Here is a 19,898-nt window from a genome sequence, read left to right as displayed (position 1 = left end):
CTTTATAGCTCAGTTGCCCTTGGCCTGTACGTATCATCATCAAGATTAGAAGATTATACATGTTATCTCACTTTTGTCTGTCTTTCATCTCAAGACAGACTTTGTTTATTTCTTTCTTCCATTTTTACTATGATACCAAGATATTTCAGCTCTAGTATTCTGTGCAATGGAGTTTTTATTTAGCTGCACATTCATAAGGTTGGATTGGACTTATCTGTATGTGTGTATATGCATAAAGTATATATTTCCTTTTGTATTTCTCCATATGTATGCGGTTTAATACAGTTTTTACCCATGTATTGGATACAGACATTTTTATTGACAATTTTTTTTTTGCTACTTATTGTTTGTAGTTCTGATGAAGGCCTTGTTGTTGGCCGAAACATCAAGTTATTCCATACAGTGGATGTACCTGTATCAATAAAATATCCTTATTTTTCTGCATCTAAACTTGGTGTGCCGAATCTATCTTTTACATGAAATGGAAAGAACATGGTACCATAACAAACCTGCCAAGAGAGGGTCGCTCGCCAAAACACTCAGCCCAGGCAAGGAGGGCATTAATCAGAGGGGCAGCACAAAGACCAAGGGTAACCATGAAGGAGCTGCAGAATTTCCAAGCAGAGACTGGAGTATCTGTCTATATGACCACAAAAAGCCGTACACTCCTTAGAGGTGGCCTTTATGGAAGAGTGGGCAAAAAATTATAATGCTCATTTAAGTTTGCCAAAAGTCATGTGGGAGACTTCCAAAATGTATTAAGGAAGATGCTGTGGTCAGAAGAGACCCCAATTTTACATTTTGGCCACCAAAGTAAATGCTATGTCCGGCGCCAAACCAACACAGCTCATCACCCCAATAACCCAAAAACACCATCCGCACAGTGAAACATGGTGGTGGCAGCCTTGCATTGGTGTGTAAGACTATAAAGTAGGGTCTGGTTCTAGTGCACGCAGACACCCTGATGAAGGGGAAACGTGTATTCCCTGAAATACATTGGTAGCACTTCTGGCCATTCGCACACCCCATAGTGTTGTGACATCACACGCCGGTCAGCCTCTGTCGGCCATCTTTTTTTCTCTGCCGTGCAACCAGGGACCTCATTGGCCTGGGCACCCCTGGCTCTGCGTGGTTGCTCCGTGATATCTGAAGTCCTGCATTCCCTCTGCATATCTACCCATCGGCACCTGCAGTTGTTACTGGGGCTCTACGACAGGAAAGGGAAACGGGAGCAGCGGCAGGTCAGTCTAACAGCTCTTATTGAAACTTCACACTTTGATGGTTTGGCAGCATCACACTTATAATCATTGACAATGATCTCCCTCCAGCCATTTGACACATTTGTGTTGGAAACATTAAAGATTATTGTAGATAAGTGATGGAACATCTACTAGTTTGAGTGATTACCACTAGCATCATATTATTATTTAATGCTTAATGCTGATTGTCAATGTCACGGTTCACACCGAGCTGCCAACACTAACTCATGGATCCCAGCAGTATGTCAGGGATTCCGGGGAGGATATCTTTATCGTCCCCACTACTCACACCAATTTGTCACAAACCCGGGTTGTTTGGCTGCCCCTGGTTCCATCTGGAGGGGATTTATCTATATCCAACTCCCCAGTTCCTGTTTGGAACTTGCAGCTCTCTGGTGCCCCCCTTACCCTCAGGTCAGACTAGGTACTGCACCTAGGGTAATTAGCCAGAAAGGCTGCCTGCTATGCATTGGCTATTGGGCACGCTGCAGTGAGGGCAATATAGCTACTCCCACACAGGCGGGAACAATAATTATCAACACCGCCGTCGCTGCAAAGATTCCCAATCGCACAGAACAAAGTATGCTGCCACCAGCTCCGATTAACGGGTCTGGAGTCAACCCAAATCAGTAGCGCAATTCACTTCAGAGGACACAGTTCGTTACAGAGCAGAAGAGACAAGCTAGCAATTAAATATTTTACTCCATTAAAAATTGGGCAGTGTTTACAAAGTATAAAAAGGTATTAGAAAGGAGACAATTCGTATATACATTACAGATTGCAAAATAAAATAGGATTAAGATTGAAAAGAGAACTTACAGTTTATGTCATGATATCATCTTGGCTGGCCTGTGGCTTAGGAAGATAAATACATCCAGATGCATAGAGCAGCTTTGCCAAGCTGGTGTTAGATCGCTTCACAGGCCAAGACTGAAGGCTTCACTAAGAGTATAGTGACTTACTTCTGAGCTTGTGACATCACTAAAGGGCTGGTTAATGATATGCCCTGATCTGATAGTTATTTACGCTTTTCCAAAGTCTCAGACAAAGGCATTCCTGAATGACAGGGGAGGGACCACGAGTGGCTTTGCAGCATTGGTCACCTGCAGTTTAAGGCCATGTGCACACGCTGCGGATTCCATTGCGGAATTTTCCGCAGCGGATTTGATAAATCCACAGTGCAAAACCGCTGCAGTTTTTATTGCGGATTTATCGCGGTTTTTATTGCGATTTCCGCTGCGGATTTTCACCTGCAGTTTCCTATTGGAGCAGGTAAAAAACCGCTGCGGATTCTGCACAAAGAATTGACATGCTGCGGAAAATAAACCGCTGCGTTTCCACGCGTTTTTTTCCGCAGCATGTGCACTGCGGATTTCATTTCCCATAGCTTTACATGGTACTGTAAATGCATGGGAAACCGCTGCGGATCCGCAGCTGCGGAAACGCTGCGGATCCGCAGCAAAATCCGCATCGTGTGCACATACCCTAAAGCCACACCCTGCTCACACACTAGGTTCAAGTTGCATAGTGTATCTATACCAGCGAATGCAGTGGGGGGAGAAAGAAGGGGGGTCGCAGCTGACTTGTGCCTGTGACATAGTACTCTCTAGAACTAAACTCACAATATGAATTTTTTGGCATTATCGTGACAGTCAATACAAGTGATTTTAGCTTGCAGTACATTTTACTGCTATTATTCATCATCCCAGCTTGTGGTATACTGCAGTAGTGCTTTCAATATTTGAGCCCGCAGTACATTGCTGTGTGCACATACGATACTGTATGGGACATTAACCTCTGACACTATTATATCCAGCATTACATTTTGACTGTATACACTGGGTTCCAAATTATTATGCAACTAATATTTCCTCATATTTTCTCTAAATTACCTATCTGAATTGCAGTCATTGTTATTTTCCAGTCATCTACTATTCTAGTATAATTGCAATGTTTTGGAACAAACTGCCTATGAAACAGTATCTTTTTAAAAAAAATAAACACTCAAAATGCATGTTCAAAATTATTATGCACAGCACAGTTTTCAACCTTTTTTTTTTATTTTGAACAAAAAAATGGTCAATTGTGAAGTTATAAGCATTATCAGCTTATTACAAAATGAAATCAAACAGTTTTCAAGTGAAAACTTTATTCTAGGTGATGTTACATTTGCACATAGGACCCCTTGTTCGAAAGAAGCTTCTGAACTCTCTCGTCCATTGAATTTGTCAGTTTTTGGATGGTTTCTGCTTCAATTGTTTTGCATGTGGACAGAATACCCTCCCAGAGCTGTTGCTTAGATGTGAACTGCCTCCCGCCATCATAGACACTCCTTTTGATGATGCTCCAGAGGTTCTCAATGGGGTTGAGGTCAGGGGAAGATGGTGGCCACACCATAAGTTTGTCCTCTTTTATGCCAATAGCAGCCAGAGATGCAGATGTGTTTTTTGCAGCATGAGACGGTGCATTATCATGCATGAAAATGATCTTGCTGCGGAAAGCATGGTTCTTCCTCTTGAACCATGGCAGGAAGTGTTGTTTTAGAAACTCCACATAGATTATGGAGTTCATCTTTACCCCTTCAGGGATCATAAAGGGGCCGACAATCTCTCTCCCCATGATTCCAGCCCAAAACATTACTCCACCTCCTCCTTGTTGGCGCCTTAGCCGTGTTTTCATGGGGTGTCCATCCTCCACTCCATCCATCTGGACCATCGAGCGTTGCACGGCACTCATCGGTGAACAAAACAGTTTGGAAGTCAGTCTTCATGTATCGTTTGGCCCACTGGAGCAGTTTCTGTTTGTTGCAGTGGATAGAGGTGGTCGACAGGATGGCTTACGCACAGCTGCAAACCTCTGAAGGACCCTGCATCTTGTTGTTCTGGGGACGTTGGAGGCACCAGCAGCTTCAAAAACTTGTCTGCTGCTATGACAAGGCATTTTTGCAGCTGCTCTTTTAACCTTACGCAATTGCCTGTTGGAAAGAGTCCTCAATTTTTCCTTATCAGCACGCACACGTGTGTGCTGGGAATCAGCTACATACTTCTTGATTGTGCGATGATCACGATGAAGTGTCTTGGCAATGTTGATTGTAGTCATGCCTTGACCTAAATACTCCACAATTTGTTGCTTCTCAGCAGCCGACACATCCTTTTTCTTTCCCATTTTGGCAAAAAATGTAGGCTGCTTAATAATGTGGAACAGCCTTCTTAAGTAGTCTTGCCTTTATTTGGACACACCTGCCAAACTAATTTGCACAGGTATCTGCAATTGCTTTCAGTGATATAAAGAGCCCCGACACACATCACCATCAATGAGTTTAAATGACAAACAAAAAAATTCTAACCTTATCACTCATAAACTCTTTGTGCATAATAATTTGGAACACAGTGTAGTTTTTTATTTTATTTTATCAGGGTTAGTTCAGGTGGGAAATAGGTGATTGCTAGAAGGATTGGCGCAGCAAACTATTGATGTTTATTTCGAAATACAGGGATATTCTTGAGTAAAACGTATTTCAGTCTGTCACTGATTTGAGACTGGGACAGAGGTTCATCTTCCAACAAGTTAATGATCCAAAGCATACTGCCATAGCAACACTCGAGTGGTTTAAGGGGAAATGTGGAAATGTTTTGGAGTGGCCTAGCAAAGCACAGACCATCCAATTGCGAATATGTGGTCCGACTTGAAGATTGTTGTTCACCAGAGGAAACCATCTAATTCGAAAGAGCTGGATCAGTTGTGCCTTGAGGATTGGGCAAAAATCTCAGTGGCAAGATGTGGAAAGCTCATAGAGACTTATCCAAAGTGACTTGCAGCTGTAATTGATGCAAAAGGAGGCTCTACAAAGTACTGAATTAAGTGGGGTGATTAATTATTGACACTGAAGTTTTCAGTTATTTTGTCCTGTTTGTTGTTTGTTTTACAATAAAAAGAAAACCAAATGTTCACAGCTGTAGGCATGTTTTTTACATGAACTGATGCAAACCTAAAAAAAACAGTGAAATTCCAGGTTGTGAAGTAGAAAAACACGAAAAACAACAATTTAGTGATCCAGAATCTTTATGGTCAGACCCTGGAATCATGGAGTAAGTCAGGGCAATAATTTTATAATGTCCCTAAAGAAATAGAAGATGACTACAGAAAAACTAGTGAAGTCATCTACAGCCCAAGTAATACCATCCTAGTTATGTACATATATGTAAATGTTTTAATGTATGAAATGAGACAAACAACCCCTTTAACTATGAAAATCTAGATGTTTATCAATGAATAGATGTTAAATAGTATTGTGTACAAGGTAGTAGGTATTGTAATCCACAGGTTAGATCTGGTTTAACTAGCTGCGGAATATTAATATGCTGATTTTTCTAACGAGCTTCTTGTACATCTCCGAATATAGGTAAGTATAAAACTCACTGCCAGGGACAATACCGGAGATATAGTGCGGAGTGTCTCTGTCAGCCACCTGGCACAACCTATCAAGCTCTGTGCCTGGCACTGAAGATGCTAGTGTCTGCCAATCATGTACTATTTCTTAGATAACAGAACCATCTCCTTGTCACTGTCACGCTAAGTGCACACCTGTTACTATGCCCTTGAAATTTTTAATTAAGCATTATTTTTGTAAATAGATTAACAGCTATCTGTATACTGGAAATGTATACAGTGTGTATATATATATATATATATATATATATATGTATATATATATATATATATATATATATATATATATATATATATATACAGGACAGACCAGAAGTTTGGGCACACCTTCTCATTTAAAGATTTTTCTGTATTTTCATGACTATGAAAATTGTAGATTCACACTAAAGGCATCAAAACTATGATTTAACACATGTGGAATTATATACTTAACAAAAAAGTGTGAAACAACTGAAATTATGTCCTATATTCTAGGTTCTTCAAAGTAGCCACCTTTTGCTTTGATGACTGCTTTGCACACTCTTGGCATTCTCTTGATGAGCTTCAAGAGGTAGTCACCGGGAATGGTCTTCCAACAATCTTGAAGGAGTTCCCAGAAACGCTTAGCACTTGTTGGCCCTTTTGCCTTCACTCTGTGGTCCAGTTCACCCCAAACCATCTCGATTGGGTTCAGGTCTGGTGACTGTGGAGGCCAGGTCATCTGGCGTAGCACCCCATCACTCTCCTTCTTGGTCAAATAGCCCTTACACAGCCTGGAGGTGTGTTTGGGGTCATTGTCCTGTTGAAAAATAAATGATGGTCCAACTAAACGCAAACCGGATGGAATAGCATGCTGCTGCAAGATGCTGTGGTAGCCATGCTGGTTCTGTATGCCTTCAATTTTGAATAAATCCCCAACAGTGTCACCAGCAAAGCACCCCCACACCATCACACCTCCTCCTCCATGCTTCACGGTGGGAACCAGGCATGTAGAGTCCATCCGTTCACCTTTTCTGCGTCGCACAAAGACACGGTGGTTGGAACCAAAGATCTCAAATTTGGACTCATCAGACCAAAGCACAGATTTCCACTGGTCTAATGTCCATTCCTTGTGTTCTTTAGCCCAAACAAGTCTCTTGTGCTTGTTGCCTGTCCTTAGCAGTGGTTTCCTAGCAGCTATTTTACCATGAAGGCCTACTGCACAAAGTCTCCTCTTAACAGTTGTTGTAGAGATGTCTGCTGCTAGAACTCTGTGTGGCATTGACCTGGTCTCTAATCTGAGCTGCTCTTTAACCTGCGATTTCTGAGGCTGGTGACTCGGATAAACTTATCCTCAGAAGCAGAGGTGACTCTTGGTCTTCCTTTCCTGGGGCGGTCCTCATGTGAGCCAGTTTCTTTGTAGCTCTTGAAGGGTTTTGCCACTGCACTTGGGGACACCTTCAAAGTTTGCCCAATTTTTCGGACTGATTGACCTTCACTTCTTAAAATAATGATGGCCACTCGTTTTTCTTTACTTAGCTGCTTTTTTCTTGACATAATACAAATTCTAACAGTCTATTCAGTAGGACTATGTTATGGACCTGGTGGTTAGGAGCACCCGGAATGACCTGATGAGTAAATTCAAAATCGGGACTAGCTCTGGGTAAGTGGGAACTCTGCTGACCGCAAACCCTACTCCTATCACACACACTAGAAATAGCCGTGGAGCGTACCTAACTCTCCCTAGATGCCTCTTCACAGCCTAAGAGCTAACTACACCTAAAGATAGAAATAGAAGCCTTACCTTGCCTCAGAGAAATTCCCCAAAGGTAAAGGCAGACCCCCACATATATTGACTGTGAGTTAAGAGGAAAGTCACAAACACAGGAATGAAATAGGTTTTAGCAAAGGAGGCCAGATTACACTAAATAGTCAGAGGATAGAAAAGGGAACTATGCGGTCAGCACAAAAGACTACAAAAAAACACGCAGAGTAAGCAAAAAGACTCCCCACACCGACTCACGGTGTGGAGGTGCCACTCTGCACCCCAGAGCTTCCAGCTAGCAGGGGAATATCATGATAGCAAGCTGGACCAGAAATTAGCAGTAACAACAAATGAACTAGCAAAGACTTAGCTTCTGCTGGAGTAGACAGGTCCTCAGAGAAGTCCAAGAGAGATCTGAACCAATACTGAAACAATGACAGCTGGCATGAAGTAACGATCTGAGTGGAGTTAAATAGGGAAGCAGCATAGCAATAAACGAGAGCAGCTGATAAAGCCAACCTCAGTGACCAGCAGTTCCGCTCGAAGCCACTAGAGGGAGTCCAAGAGCAGAACCAACCAAAGTACCATTCATGACCACAGGAGGGAGTCCGAGAACGGAATTCACAACAGTACCCCCCCCCTTGAGGAGGGGTCACCGAACCCTCACCAGGGCCCCCAGGCCGATCAGGACGAGCCAAATGAAAGGCACGAACTAAATCGGCAGCATGGACATCGGAGGCAACAACCCAGGAATTATCCTCCTGACCATAGCCCTTCCACTTAACCAGGTACTGAAGCTTCCGTCTCGAAATACGAGAATCCAAAATTTTTTCCACCACATACTCCAACTCCCCCTCAACCAACACCGGAGCAGGAGGATCAACGGAGGGAACCATAGGCGCCACGTACCTCCGCAACAACGACCTATGGAACACATTATGGATGGCAAAAGAAGCTGGAAGGACCAAACGAAATGACACAGGGTTGAGAATTTCAGAAATCTTATAAGGACCAATGAAACGAGGCTTAAACTTAGTAGAAGAAACCTTCATAGGAACATAACGAGAAGACAACCAAACCAAATCCCCAACACGAAGTCGGGGACCAACACAACGACGGCGGTTAGCGAAACGTTGAGCCTTCTCCTGGGACAACGTCAGATTGTCCACTACGTGCGTCCAAATTTGCTGCAACCTGTCCACCACCGAATCCACACCAGGACAGGTCAGAAGGCTCAACCTGCCCCGAAGAAAAACGATGATGAAAACCAGAATTGCAAAAAAAAGGCAAAACCAAAGTAGCCGAACTAGCCCGATTATTAAGGGCGAACTCAGCCAATGGCAAGAAGGTCACCCAATCATCCTGATCAGCAGAAACAAAGCATCTCAGATAGGTTTCCAAAGTCTGGTTGGTTCGTTCGGTTTGGCCATTTGTTTGAGGATGGAAAGACAAATCAATGCTCATCTTAGCACAAAAGGACCGCCAAAACCTAGAGACAAACTGGGAACCTCTGTCCGACACAATGTTCTCCGGAATGCCATGCAAACGAACCACATGTTGAAAAAATAATGGCACCAAATCAGAGGAAGAAGGTAATTTAGGCAAGGGTACCAAATGGACCATCTTAGAAAAGCGATCACAAACCACCCAGATGACAGACATCCTTTGAGAGACAGGAAGATCTGAAATAAAATCCATGGAAACATGCGTCCAAGGCCTTTTCGGGACTGGCAAGGGCAAAAGCAACCCACTGGCACCAGAACAGCAGGGCTTAGCCCGAGCACAAGTCCCACAGGACTGCACAAAAGAATGCACATCCCGTGACAAGGAAGGCCACCAAAAGGACCTAGCCACCAAATCTCTGGTACCAAAAATCCCAGGATGACCAGCCAACACCGAGCAATGAACCTCAGAAATAACTCTGCTAGTCCATCTATCAGGGACAAACAATTTCTCCGCTGGACAACGGTCAGGTCTATCAGCCTGAAACTCCTGCAGCACCCGCCGCAAATCAGGGGAGATGGCAGACAGAATTACCCCCTCTTTGAGAATACCAGCCGGCTCAGGGACTCCCCGAGAATCAGGCACAAAACTCCTAGAAAGGGCATCCGCCTTCACATTCTTAGAACCTGGAAGGTATGAGACCACAAAATCGAACCGGGAGAAAAACAGCGACCATCGAGCCTGTCTAGGATTCAACCGCTTGGCAGACTCGAGATAAGTCAGATTTTTGTGATCCGTCAAGACCACCACGCGGTGCTTGGCTCCCTCAAGCCAATGTCGCCACTCCTCGAATGCCCACTTCATAGCTAGCAGCTCCCGATTGCCAACATCATAATTACGCTCAGCAGGCGAAAACTTTCTAGAAAAGAAGGCACATGGCTTCATCACAGAGCCATCAGAACTTCTTTGAGACCAAACAGCACAGCCCCTGCTCCAATCTCAGAAGCATCAACCTCGACCTGAAAAGGGAGCGAAACATCTGGCTGACGCAACACAGGGGCCGAAGAAAAACGACGTTTCAGCTCCTGAAAAGCCTCAACGGCCGCAGAGGACCAATTCACCACATCAGCACCTTTCTTTGTCAAATCAGTCAAAGGTTTAACCACACTAGAAAAATTAGCGATGAAGCGACGGTAAAAATTAGCAAAGCCCAGGAATTTCTGGAGGCTCTTCACAGATGTAGGTTGAGTCCAATCATAAATGGCCTGAACTTTAACAGGATCCATCTCGATAGTAGAAGGGGAAAAAATGAAGCCCAAAAAGGAAACCTTCTGAACTCCGAAGAGACATTTAGACCCCTTCACAAACAAGGAATTAGCACGAAGGACCTGGAATACCATTCTGACCTGTTTCACATGAGACTCCCAATCATCCGAAAAGACCAAAATATCATCCAAATATACAATCATGAATCTATCCAGATACTTTCGGAAGATGTCATGCATAAAGGACTGAAACACAGATGGAGCATTTGAAAGCCCGAATGGCATTAACAGGTACTCAAAGTGACCCTCGGGCGTATTAAATGCTGTTTTCCATTCATCGCCCTGTTTAATACGCACAAGGTTATACGCCCCTCGAAGATCTATCTTGGTGAACCAACTAGCCCCCTTAATCCGAGCAAACAAATCAGACAGCAGAGGCAAAGGGTACTGAAATTTGACCGTGATTTTATTGAGAAGGCGGTAATCTATACAGGGTCTCAGAGAACCATCCTTCTTGGCCACAAAAAAGAACCCTGCTCCCAACGGTGATGAAGATGGGCGAATATGCCCTTTCTCCAAGGACTCCTTTATATAACTCCGCATAGCGGCGTGCTCTGGCACAGATAAATTAAAAAGTCGGCCCCTAGGAAACACTACCAGGAATCAAATTTATAGCACAATCACAATCCCTATGAGGGGGTAGGACACTGGATTTGGGCTCATCAAATACATCCTGGTAATCCGACAGAAACTCAGGGACTTCAGAAGGAGTGGAAGCAGAAATTGACACCAACGGAACATCGTCATGTACCCCTTGACAACCCCAACTAGACACAGACATTGATTTCCAATCCAATACTGGATTATGAACCTGTAGCCATGGCAAACCCAACACGACCACATCATGCAAATTATGCAACACCAAAAAGCGAATATCTTCCTGATGTGCAGGAGCCATGCACATGGTCAACTGAGTCCAGTACTGAGGTTTATTCTTGGCCAACGGCGTGGCATCAATTCCCCTTAATGGAATAGGATACTGCAAAGGCTCCAAGAAAAAACCACAGCGCCTGGCAAACTCCAAGTCCATCAAATTCAGGGCAGCGCCTGAATCCACAAATGCCATAACCGAGTAGGATGACAAAGAGCAAATCAGAGTAACAGACAAAAGAAATTTAGGCTGTACAGTACCAATGGTGACAGACCTAGCGAACCGCTTGGTGCGCTTAGGACAATCAGAGATAGCATGAGTGGGGTCACCACTAGTGTTGAGCGATACCGTCCGATACTTGAAAGTATCGGTATCGGAAAGTATCGGCCGATACCGGCAAAGTATCGGATCCAATCCGATACCGATACCCGATACCAATACAAGTCAATGGGACTCAAGTATCGGACGGTATTCCTGATGGTTCTCAGGGTCTGAAGGAGAGGAAACTCTCCTTCAGGCCCTGGGATCCATATTAATGTGTAAAAGAAAGAATTAAAATAAAAAATATTGCTATACTCACCTCTCCGACGCATCCTGCACCTTACCGAGGGAAGCGGCAGCGTTCTATGTTTAAAATTCGCGCTTTTCTTTCCTTACGTGAAGTCCCGGCTTGTGATTGGTCGCATGCCGCCCATGTGGCGGCGACGCAACCAATCACAGCAAGCCGTGACATAATTTCAGGTCATTCAGTATTTTAAAATTACGCTCCGGCTTTGTGATTGGTTGCGTCGCAGTCACATGGGTGACGCAACCAATCACAGCAAGCCGTGACGTAATTTCAGGTCCTTAAGGATTTTAAAATTACGTCCCGGCTTTGTGATTGGTTGCATCGCAGTCACATGGGCGACGCAACCAATCACAAGCCGTGACGTCACGGCTTGTGATTGGTTGCGGCGCGGTCAACCAATCCCAAGCCGGGAGGCTGGACACGCGCGCATTTTAAAATGGGCGCGTGTCCAGCCTCCCGTGACGTCCCGGCTTGTGATTGGTTGCGGCGCGGTCAACCAATCACAAGCCGGGAGGCTGGACACGCGCGCATTTTAAAATGGGCGCGTGTCCAGCCTCCCGTGACGTCCCGGCTTGTGATTGGTTGCGGCGCGGTCAACCAATCACAAGCCGGGAAGCCATTTTAAAATGCGCGCGTGTCCAGCCTCCCGGCTTGTGATTGGTTGACCGTGCCGCAACCAATCACAAGCCGGGACGTCACGGGAGGCTGGACACGCGCCCATTTTAAAATGCGCGCGTGTCCAGCCTCCCGTGACGTCACGGCTTGTGATTGGTTGCGTCGCCCATGTGACTGCGACGCAACCAATCACAAAGCCGGGACGTAATTTTAAAATCCTTAAGGACCTGAAATTACGTCACGGCTTGCTGTGATTGGTTGCGTCGCCCATGTGACTGCGACGCAACCAATCACAAAGCCGGAGCGTAATTTTAAAATACTGAATGACCTGAAATTACGTCACGGCTTGCTGTGATTGGTTGCGTCGCCGCCACATGGGCGGCATGCGACCAATCACAAGCCGGGACTTCACGTAAGGAAAGAAAAGCGCAAATTTTAAACAAAGAACGCTGCCGCTTCCCTCGGTAAGGTGCAGGCTGCGTCGGAGAGGTGAGTATAGCAATATTTTTTATTTTAATTCTCTCTTTTACACATTTTTACATTAATGTTGTTTCGATACCGATACCCGATACCACAAAAGTATCGGATCTCGGTATCGGAATTCCGATACCCGCAAGTATCGGCCGATACCCGATACTTGCGGTATCGGAATGCTCAACACTAGTCACCACAGTAAAAACACAGCCTATTCTGACGTCTGTGTTCTTGCCGTTCAGTTCTGGTCAAAGTTCTATCACATTGCATAAGCTCAGGCCTCTGCTCAGAGGACACCGCCAAATGGTGCACAATTTTGCGCTCGCGCAAATGCCGATCAATTTGCATGGCCAAGGACATTGATTCATTCAGACCAGCAGGCGTGGGGAATCCCACCATAACATCCTTAAGGGCTTCAGAAAGACCCTTTCTAAAAATTGCTGCCAGGGCACACTCATTCCATTGAGTAAGCACAGACCATTTTCTAAACTTCTGACAATATATCTCCGCTTCATCCTGACCCTGACACAAAGCTAGCAAGATTTTCTCTGCCTGATCCACTGAATTCGGTTCGTCATAAAGCAATCCAAGCGCCAGAAAAAAACGCATCTACATTAAGCAATGCAGGATCTCCTGGCGCAAGGGAGAATGCCCAGTCTTGAGGGTCGCCACGCAACAAAGAAATAATAATTTTTACTTGCTGAATGGGGTCACCAGAGGAGCGGGGTTTCAAAGCAAAAAACAGTTTACAATTATTTTTGAAATTCAGAAACTTAGATCTATCCCCAGAAAACAAATCAGGAATTGGAATTCTAGGTTCTAACATCGGATTCTGAACTACATAATCTTGAATGCTTTGTACCCTTGCAGTGAGATGATCCACACAAGAGGATAGACCTTGAATATCCATATCTACACCTGAGTCCTGAACCACCCAGAGGTTAAGGGGAAAAGAGAGACAAAACACACTGCAAAGAAAAAAAAATGGGTTCAGAACTTCTCTTATCCCTCTTTTGAGATGCATTAACACTTTCGGGCCAGCTGTACTGTTATGGACCTGGTGGTTAGGAGCACCCGGAATGACCTGATGAGTAAATTCAAAATCGGGACTAGCTCTGGGTAAGTGGGAACTCTGCTGACCGCAAACCCTACTCCTATCACACACACTAGAAATAGCCGTGGAGCGTACCTAACTCTCCCTAGATGCCTCTTCACAGCCTAAGAGCTAACTACACCTAAAGATAGAAATAGAAGCCTTACCTTGCCTCAGAGAAATTCCCCAAAGGTAAAGGCAGACCCCCAGATATATTGACTGTGAGTTAAGAGGAAAGTCACAAACACAGGAATGAAACAGGTTTTAGCAAAGGAGGCCAGATTACACTAAATAGTCAGAGGATAGAAAAGGGAACTATGCGGTCAGCACAAAAGACTACAAAAAACCACGCAGAGTAAGCAAAAAGACTCCCCACACCGACTCACAGTGTGGAGGTGCCACTCTGCACCCCAGAGCTTCCAGCTAGCAAGGGAATATCATGATAGCAAGCTGGACTAGAAATTAGCAGTAACAACAAATGAACTAGCAAAGACTTAGCTTCTGCTGGAGTAGACAGGTCCTCAGAGAAGTCCAAGAGAGATCTGAACCAATACTGAAACAATGACAGCTGGCATGAAGTAACGATCTGAGTGGAGTTAAATAGGGAAGCAGCATAGCAATAAACGAGAGCAGCTGATAAAGCCAACCTCAGTGACCAGCAGTTCCGCTCGAAGCCACCAGTGGGAGTCCAAGAGCAGAACCAACCAAAGTACCATTCATGACCACAGGAGGGAGTCCGAGAACGGAATTCACAACAGACTATCAGCTGTTTATCCACCAGACTTCTGCACAACACAACTGATGGTCCCAACCCCATTTATAAGGCAAGAAATCCAACTTAATAAACCATACAGGGCACACCTGTGAAGTGAAAACCATTCCCGGTGACTACCTCTTGAAGCTCATTAAGAGAATGCAAAGAGTGTGCAAAGCAGTCATCAAAGCAATAATTGGCTACTTTAAAGAACCTAGAATATGAGACATCATTTCAGTTGTTTCACACTTTTTTGTTAAGTATATAATTCCACATGTGTTAATTCATAGTTTTGATGCCTTCAGTGTGAATGTACAATTTTCATAGTCATGACAATACAGAAAAATCTTTAAATGAGAGAGTGTTTCCAAACTTTTGGACTGTACTGTATGTATATATATATATATATATATATATATATATATATATATATATATATATACATACTATATATATATCTTAATGTATACTTACTTTGTAATGTCTTCACATCCTGTTCCGTCCAGATGTGTCCAGATCCCAGAATTCCAAGTGGCGGAAGTTCACCGACCGCCATATTGGGACACCCAAGTGATGGGTATCTCAATATGGATAGTGCTGGTGGTACCAGCCTCTTGCGCAGTACCCCCAGCGGAACACCATCACACCACACACACACACATACACACTGTATATGCCGTATGCACCACACACACACCAACATACACTGTATATGCCGTATGCACCACACACACACAAACATACACTGTATGTGCCGTATGCACCACACACACACACTGTATACGCCATACGCAGCATCTGGTGCGGTACCACCAGCGGAACACCACCACGAACACGTCGCCGCCGGGATCAGCTGAATGATTCACTTACTGCCACCATCTTTGTACAGGAGGAGCGCATGCACAGTTTTAATGTGACCGCCGCTATCTGTCTGCACAAAGATGGCGACAGTCTGATTTACTGCGCCTATGCAAATTCCGCGCAGGCACAGTGAATCATTCGGCTGATCCCGGAGGCAGATGCGCAACGTGTCTACAGGCAGAGGAAGCCGGTCACATTAAAGGGGTTTTCCCATGAATGAAAGTTAATTTTAAAAATTGTCTGTGTCTGACAGTGTAGGGACCATAACACATCTCCTGGGCAGGGGAGGGAGCAAAAGACAATACTGACATTACAGCAGGGGATCACAGAGGATTTCTTTTGTCAGGTAAAATATTTCACTGACTGTTTTTAAACAATATTTTACCTCACAAAATTAATCCTCCGCGATCTTCTGCTGTAATGTCAGTATTGTCTTTGGCTTCCTCCCCTGCCCAGGAGCTGTGGTATGTTCTGTACATGGTCAGATACAGACAATTTTTAAAATGAACTTTCGTTCATGGAAAAAACCCTTTAAAAAGCAAATATCAACGCCAACATAGCTCCTCCTAAAAAGTACACCAATGACAATGAAAGGAAAGCAGCAAAAGGCACAACGTCAAAGACAACAACGGGCAAATGAGACTCTTGAAGAGCAACATCATCGCTGGGACAAAAATGCATATAAGCGTAGGCGTCAAGCACATGAGTCCCCTGATGCAAAAGTCATTAGATTATTACAGAATTCCATTAGGAGCACATACGGGAGAAGTCAGCCCATGGGGAAAGAGAGAGTGGATAGGTGGGTGAGCACATGGAGGGGAGAGATTCTCAACGCTGCAAAGCCTGCCCCCATCGTGACATTACTGACCTCCCGATGCGATAGCATTGGGCCTCCATCTAGTATATATATATATATGTATATATATATATATATATGCACACACACATACATACACATACATACACACACATATATATATTTCTTTTTTATATAAAGTCAGTCTTATATTACTACAGATTCTTCAATAAGGAAATTAGATATTGTATGGGCCTTGTAAATTTCCATATATAGGTGTGGTTTGCACCTTTATACAACACAGATGGAGGTATAATAGCTGTAATGTGGTTGTGTATGACAACTTGGCATTTCTCATGCACAGAGAAGTGGCTGACATGGACTAGATTTATTTAACTGTTTTACAGTTCTCCTATTGAAGGGAACCTTTTCTGCTGATTCATGCTGCAGTATTTCAGAGAAAATTGAACAGAGACGATGAGATGTGGATGACTAGTCTGAGGTAGATCCCTGGTGGCTTCTCCTTGCCTTGCATCCCTAGACTGCCCACTCTCTCTCTATGTGTGTAGGAAGAGATGTGTTAGTCTACGGCAGGGGTGGGGAATCTTTTTTCTCCCAAGGGCCATTTGGATATTTATACCATCCTTCGGGGGCCGTACAAACTCTGCCCACAAAGTACATCCTGACTCTGGCACTGGTTTCAGGACATAATCTTTCATTGCATGCCCTTCAGTGTTCAGTAGTGAACACAGCATATGTGTGCTAAGAGAGCAAGAAGAAATTAATGAGCTGGTGGCAATCAAAATACAGTTCCCTGCTCAAAAATGCAGTCCCTGAGAATCTGCTTGAGAGCTTGATAAAAGGTTATCGAGGACCGTAAATGGCCTGGGGCCTGAGAGTCCCCACCCCTGGTCTAGGGGAACCCGGGGTGGAAAGGACATACTAGGGACCTGCCTCTTGGACTAGTGATTCTAGTAGCATAGTCCTCAACAGCCATTTTGCAGTATGTTCTCTCTGGAATGCCCCAGTGTTTCAGAGAAAAACATAACTGGCTGTAATAGGGGAATCTGTTTCTGGTTCACAATGACCGTAGTCCACCATAGTCCACCTCATGCTCTCTCTAAAGAAAAATCCCATGCCAGCTGGATGTGCTCACCTCTCAGGAGATATTACTGCTCATCAGCTCTTGGTACAAATTTAAGTTCACTCTTTATATTCTGAATTTCTGAAAGGTTGAATGCAGGCCCAGGAAGTTTCACAGCACCGGGGAGTTGCTTCTTCTCCTCACTTGGCACAACGTCTGGCTTACTCTACAAGTAAGAGATGTAATACAAAATATATTATTGTTATGGCTTTGGATGTTTGGTCTACAATGGGCATTGCTACTCCATTAAAAGACTAAGGCAGTTACAGGAGCAGCTGAGCAATGTAATGGGCTGTTTTCATCAGTGCTTAGACTTTAATATGATTGACTGCATAATCTTTATTTCATCAAGTCTGTTGGGGACATGATATTGTGGCAGTGACTAATATATAAGTATTACAGGTTCTCCTCTTTTGTGAAGCGCCGACTGCTTGCAAGTGCCACCTTTCCCACAGACTGTAGTTATCCTGTTCTCAAAATGGCCGCTGATGGAGGACCATGTGACCAGACCTGCCAAGCTGTTTCCTCCAATTAAAAAACAGCTTTCTCATGTAGGGTTTTTTCATTTGGAGGAGGATGAGGGACAGGTCCGGTAACATGTTCCTCCATAAGTGGCCATTTTGAGAACAGAAGAACTGTGCAGTTTGTGAGGAAGGGTATACTCACAAGTGCTGGCGGAGAACCTGCAATTCATATATATATATATATATATATATATATATATATATATATATATATATCAGTAAGCGCCACAAAACCATGTCCACAACACACTTGTTAAAATAAACATAAAGCGCCCTGTTGTTTAAACACCTCCTAATTTGGAGGGTGGTTGATCCAATACAGTGGTCCCCAAACTTTCAGTATCATCCTATCTCCAGATGACTATACAATTTATATCTAAATATAAAGGCCAATATATGCTTGCTAATCATGGCGCAAGCCACACATCATAGGCCCGCGAGTCATATCTGGCACCTGAGTCACAGGTTGAGGACCCCGATGTAACATAACATACATATCCGGCTGGAACATGGAACATGGTGGAGGGTTGCAGAACTGTGCTATGTTTAAAGGAGCCTTATTCAAGTAAAAAGATGCTGCACCAGATTTTCAAATAAATATGCAAATAGTGCTTCTTATAAAGGGTGCAATGACAAAAGTACCAATAATCAATTAAATGATAATAATATGTCATACACCCAAACCAAGCACATAGACATATGGTGTCTAAAAATCGTATCTATCTAAAATTAAAAGATAAATAATCAGTAAAAAAAACATTTAATTGTAGATATGCCATATAAAGAGGGCAACAAATGCAGCGGGAGGTGACAATACAAACATGATGAAATATGAAGGATTAAATAATCAAATGCGGTAAAGTGATAACTGTATATCAAACAGCATGTATTGCAGGCTGTGAAACAGAAAAATCGTACATAGGAAGTAAAATAAAGTACAAAGCGTAAGGCAGTATGCTCATAAAACAATTCCAAAGTGCAAAATAAAGCAGTGTGATAAATTATTGCCTGCACTGAAATTATAGCACCGATATGTGTAGTTAGATACAAAGAAATGATTTTATGATGGAGTAAAAAAAAGAAACCTCCCCATATTAGTCTCCTCCCACTGGACGGGTGTTTCATCGCAAGCCTTCATCAGGGGGTGAGGAACGCATGTTGGGGCTGTATACTTTAGAAATGTATTATTTACCTACTATCTTACACATTGTTGTACTGCCTGCTTATATTTTTGCTATTTTACTTTTTATTTCAGGATTACAAATGGCACATAATTTATCAAGCATAATAACTCATAACGGAAATCCAATTCTTACTGCCATAGTGAAATTAGCTGGACGGTCTGTAGGACCGGTGATATTCTTTATAACAAGCAGAATAAAATCTGGGGATGTACCATACTTATTTAAAATGCAAGTTCTAGCGCCATTAAAAATGAATGATGTCTTGCTGGCCATGTCAGCTGGCTGAGCGTTTACCGAGCAGCACTTCATTACACAAATACTCTATGCATTATTTATCCAGCCATTCTCTGTCTCCTATGTACATTTCACTATGTGCCAGTCCATCCTCAAAGCTGGAAAGCTTTAGCTTCTTTTCAGTTTTAGAAAAACTGCATTATTTAAGAATTTCCAACAACTTTAATGGAAACTGAGATTTTGCAATGATGATAGACACAGGGTGCTTGTCTTCTGCTTCTATTGATGTCACCTCTAATGTTCACTATTATATTTAGGTAGAACATTCTGTGACTGGTTCTTTTTTAATATAATGATAATTATTATGTTCATTCTGTACTAGTGAGCTTACTAACAAGGAGAACAGAAAAAATAGAAACTCTGAGGCTGATTGTGCATTGTGGACCAGTCTTTGCTATCGTATGGGTTAAAGGCTCGGTTCATCAAATGAACTTAGGATCACCGACTCTATAATGACAGGAGAGAATCGGATCGATTATGCAAATGACACTCCGGTCAAACTTTGATCAGACTTTAATCAG

The 19,898-nt window shown here is 43.5% G+C and overlaps 1 protein-coding gene across 1 annotated transcript in view; it reads right to left on the bottom strand.

Moving 5' to 3' along the window:
• The window catches only part of SMPX (small muscle protein X-linked), a 157,640-nt gene that overhangs the window by 53,303 nt on the left and 84,439 nt on the right, over positions 1 to 19,898 (bottom strand). The window contains exon 4 of the mRNA XM_077299453.1: positions 17,388 to 17,541. Within this exon, the coding sequence (XP_077155568.1) occupies positions 17,401 to 17,541 (141 nt within the window). The 3' untranslated portion in view covers positions 17,388 to 17,400. The remainder of the gene's footprint in view (positions 1 to 17,387; positions 17,542 to 19,898) is intronic.

The sequence above is a fragment of the Ranitomeya variabilis genome, chromosome 3 (genome assembly GCF_051348905.1).
Source record: "Ranitomeya variabilis isolate aRanVar5 chromosome 3, aRanVar5.hap1, whole genome shotgun sequence".
Taxonomy (NCBI): domain Eukaryota; kingdom Metazoa; phylum Chordata; class Amphibia; order Anura; family Dendrobatidae; genus Ranitomeya; species Ranitomeya variabilis.
This window is presented reverse-complemented; position numbering and strand designations above follow the sequence as displayed.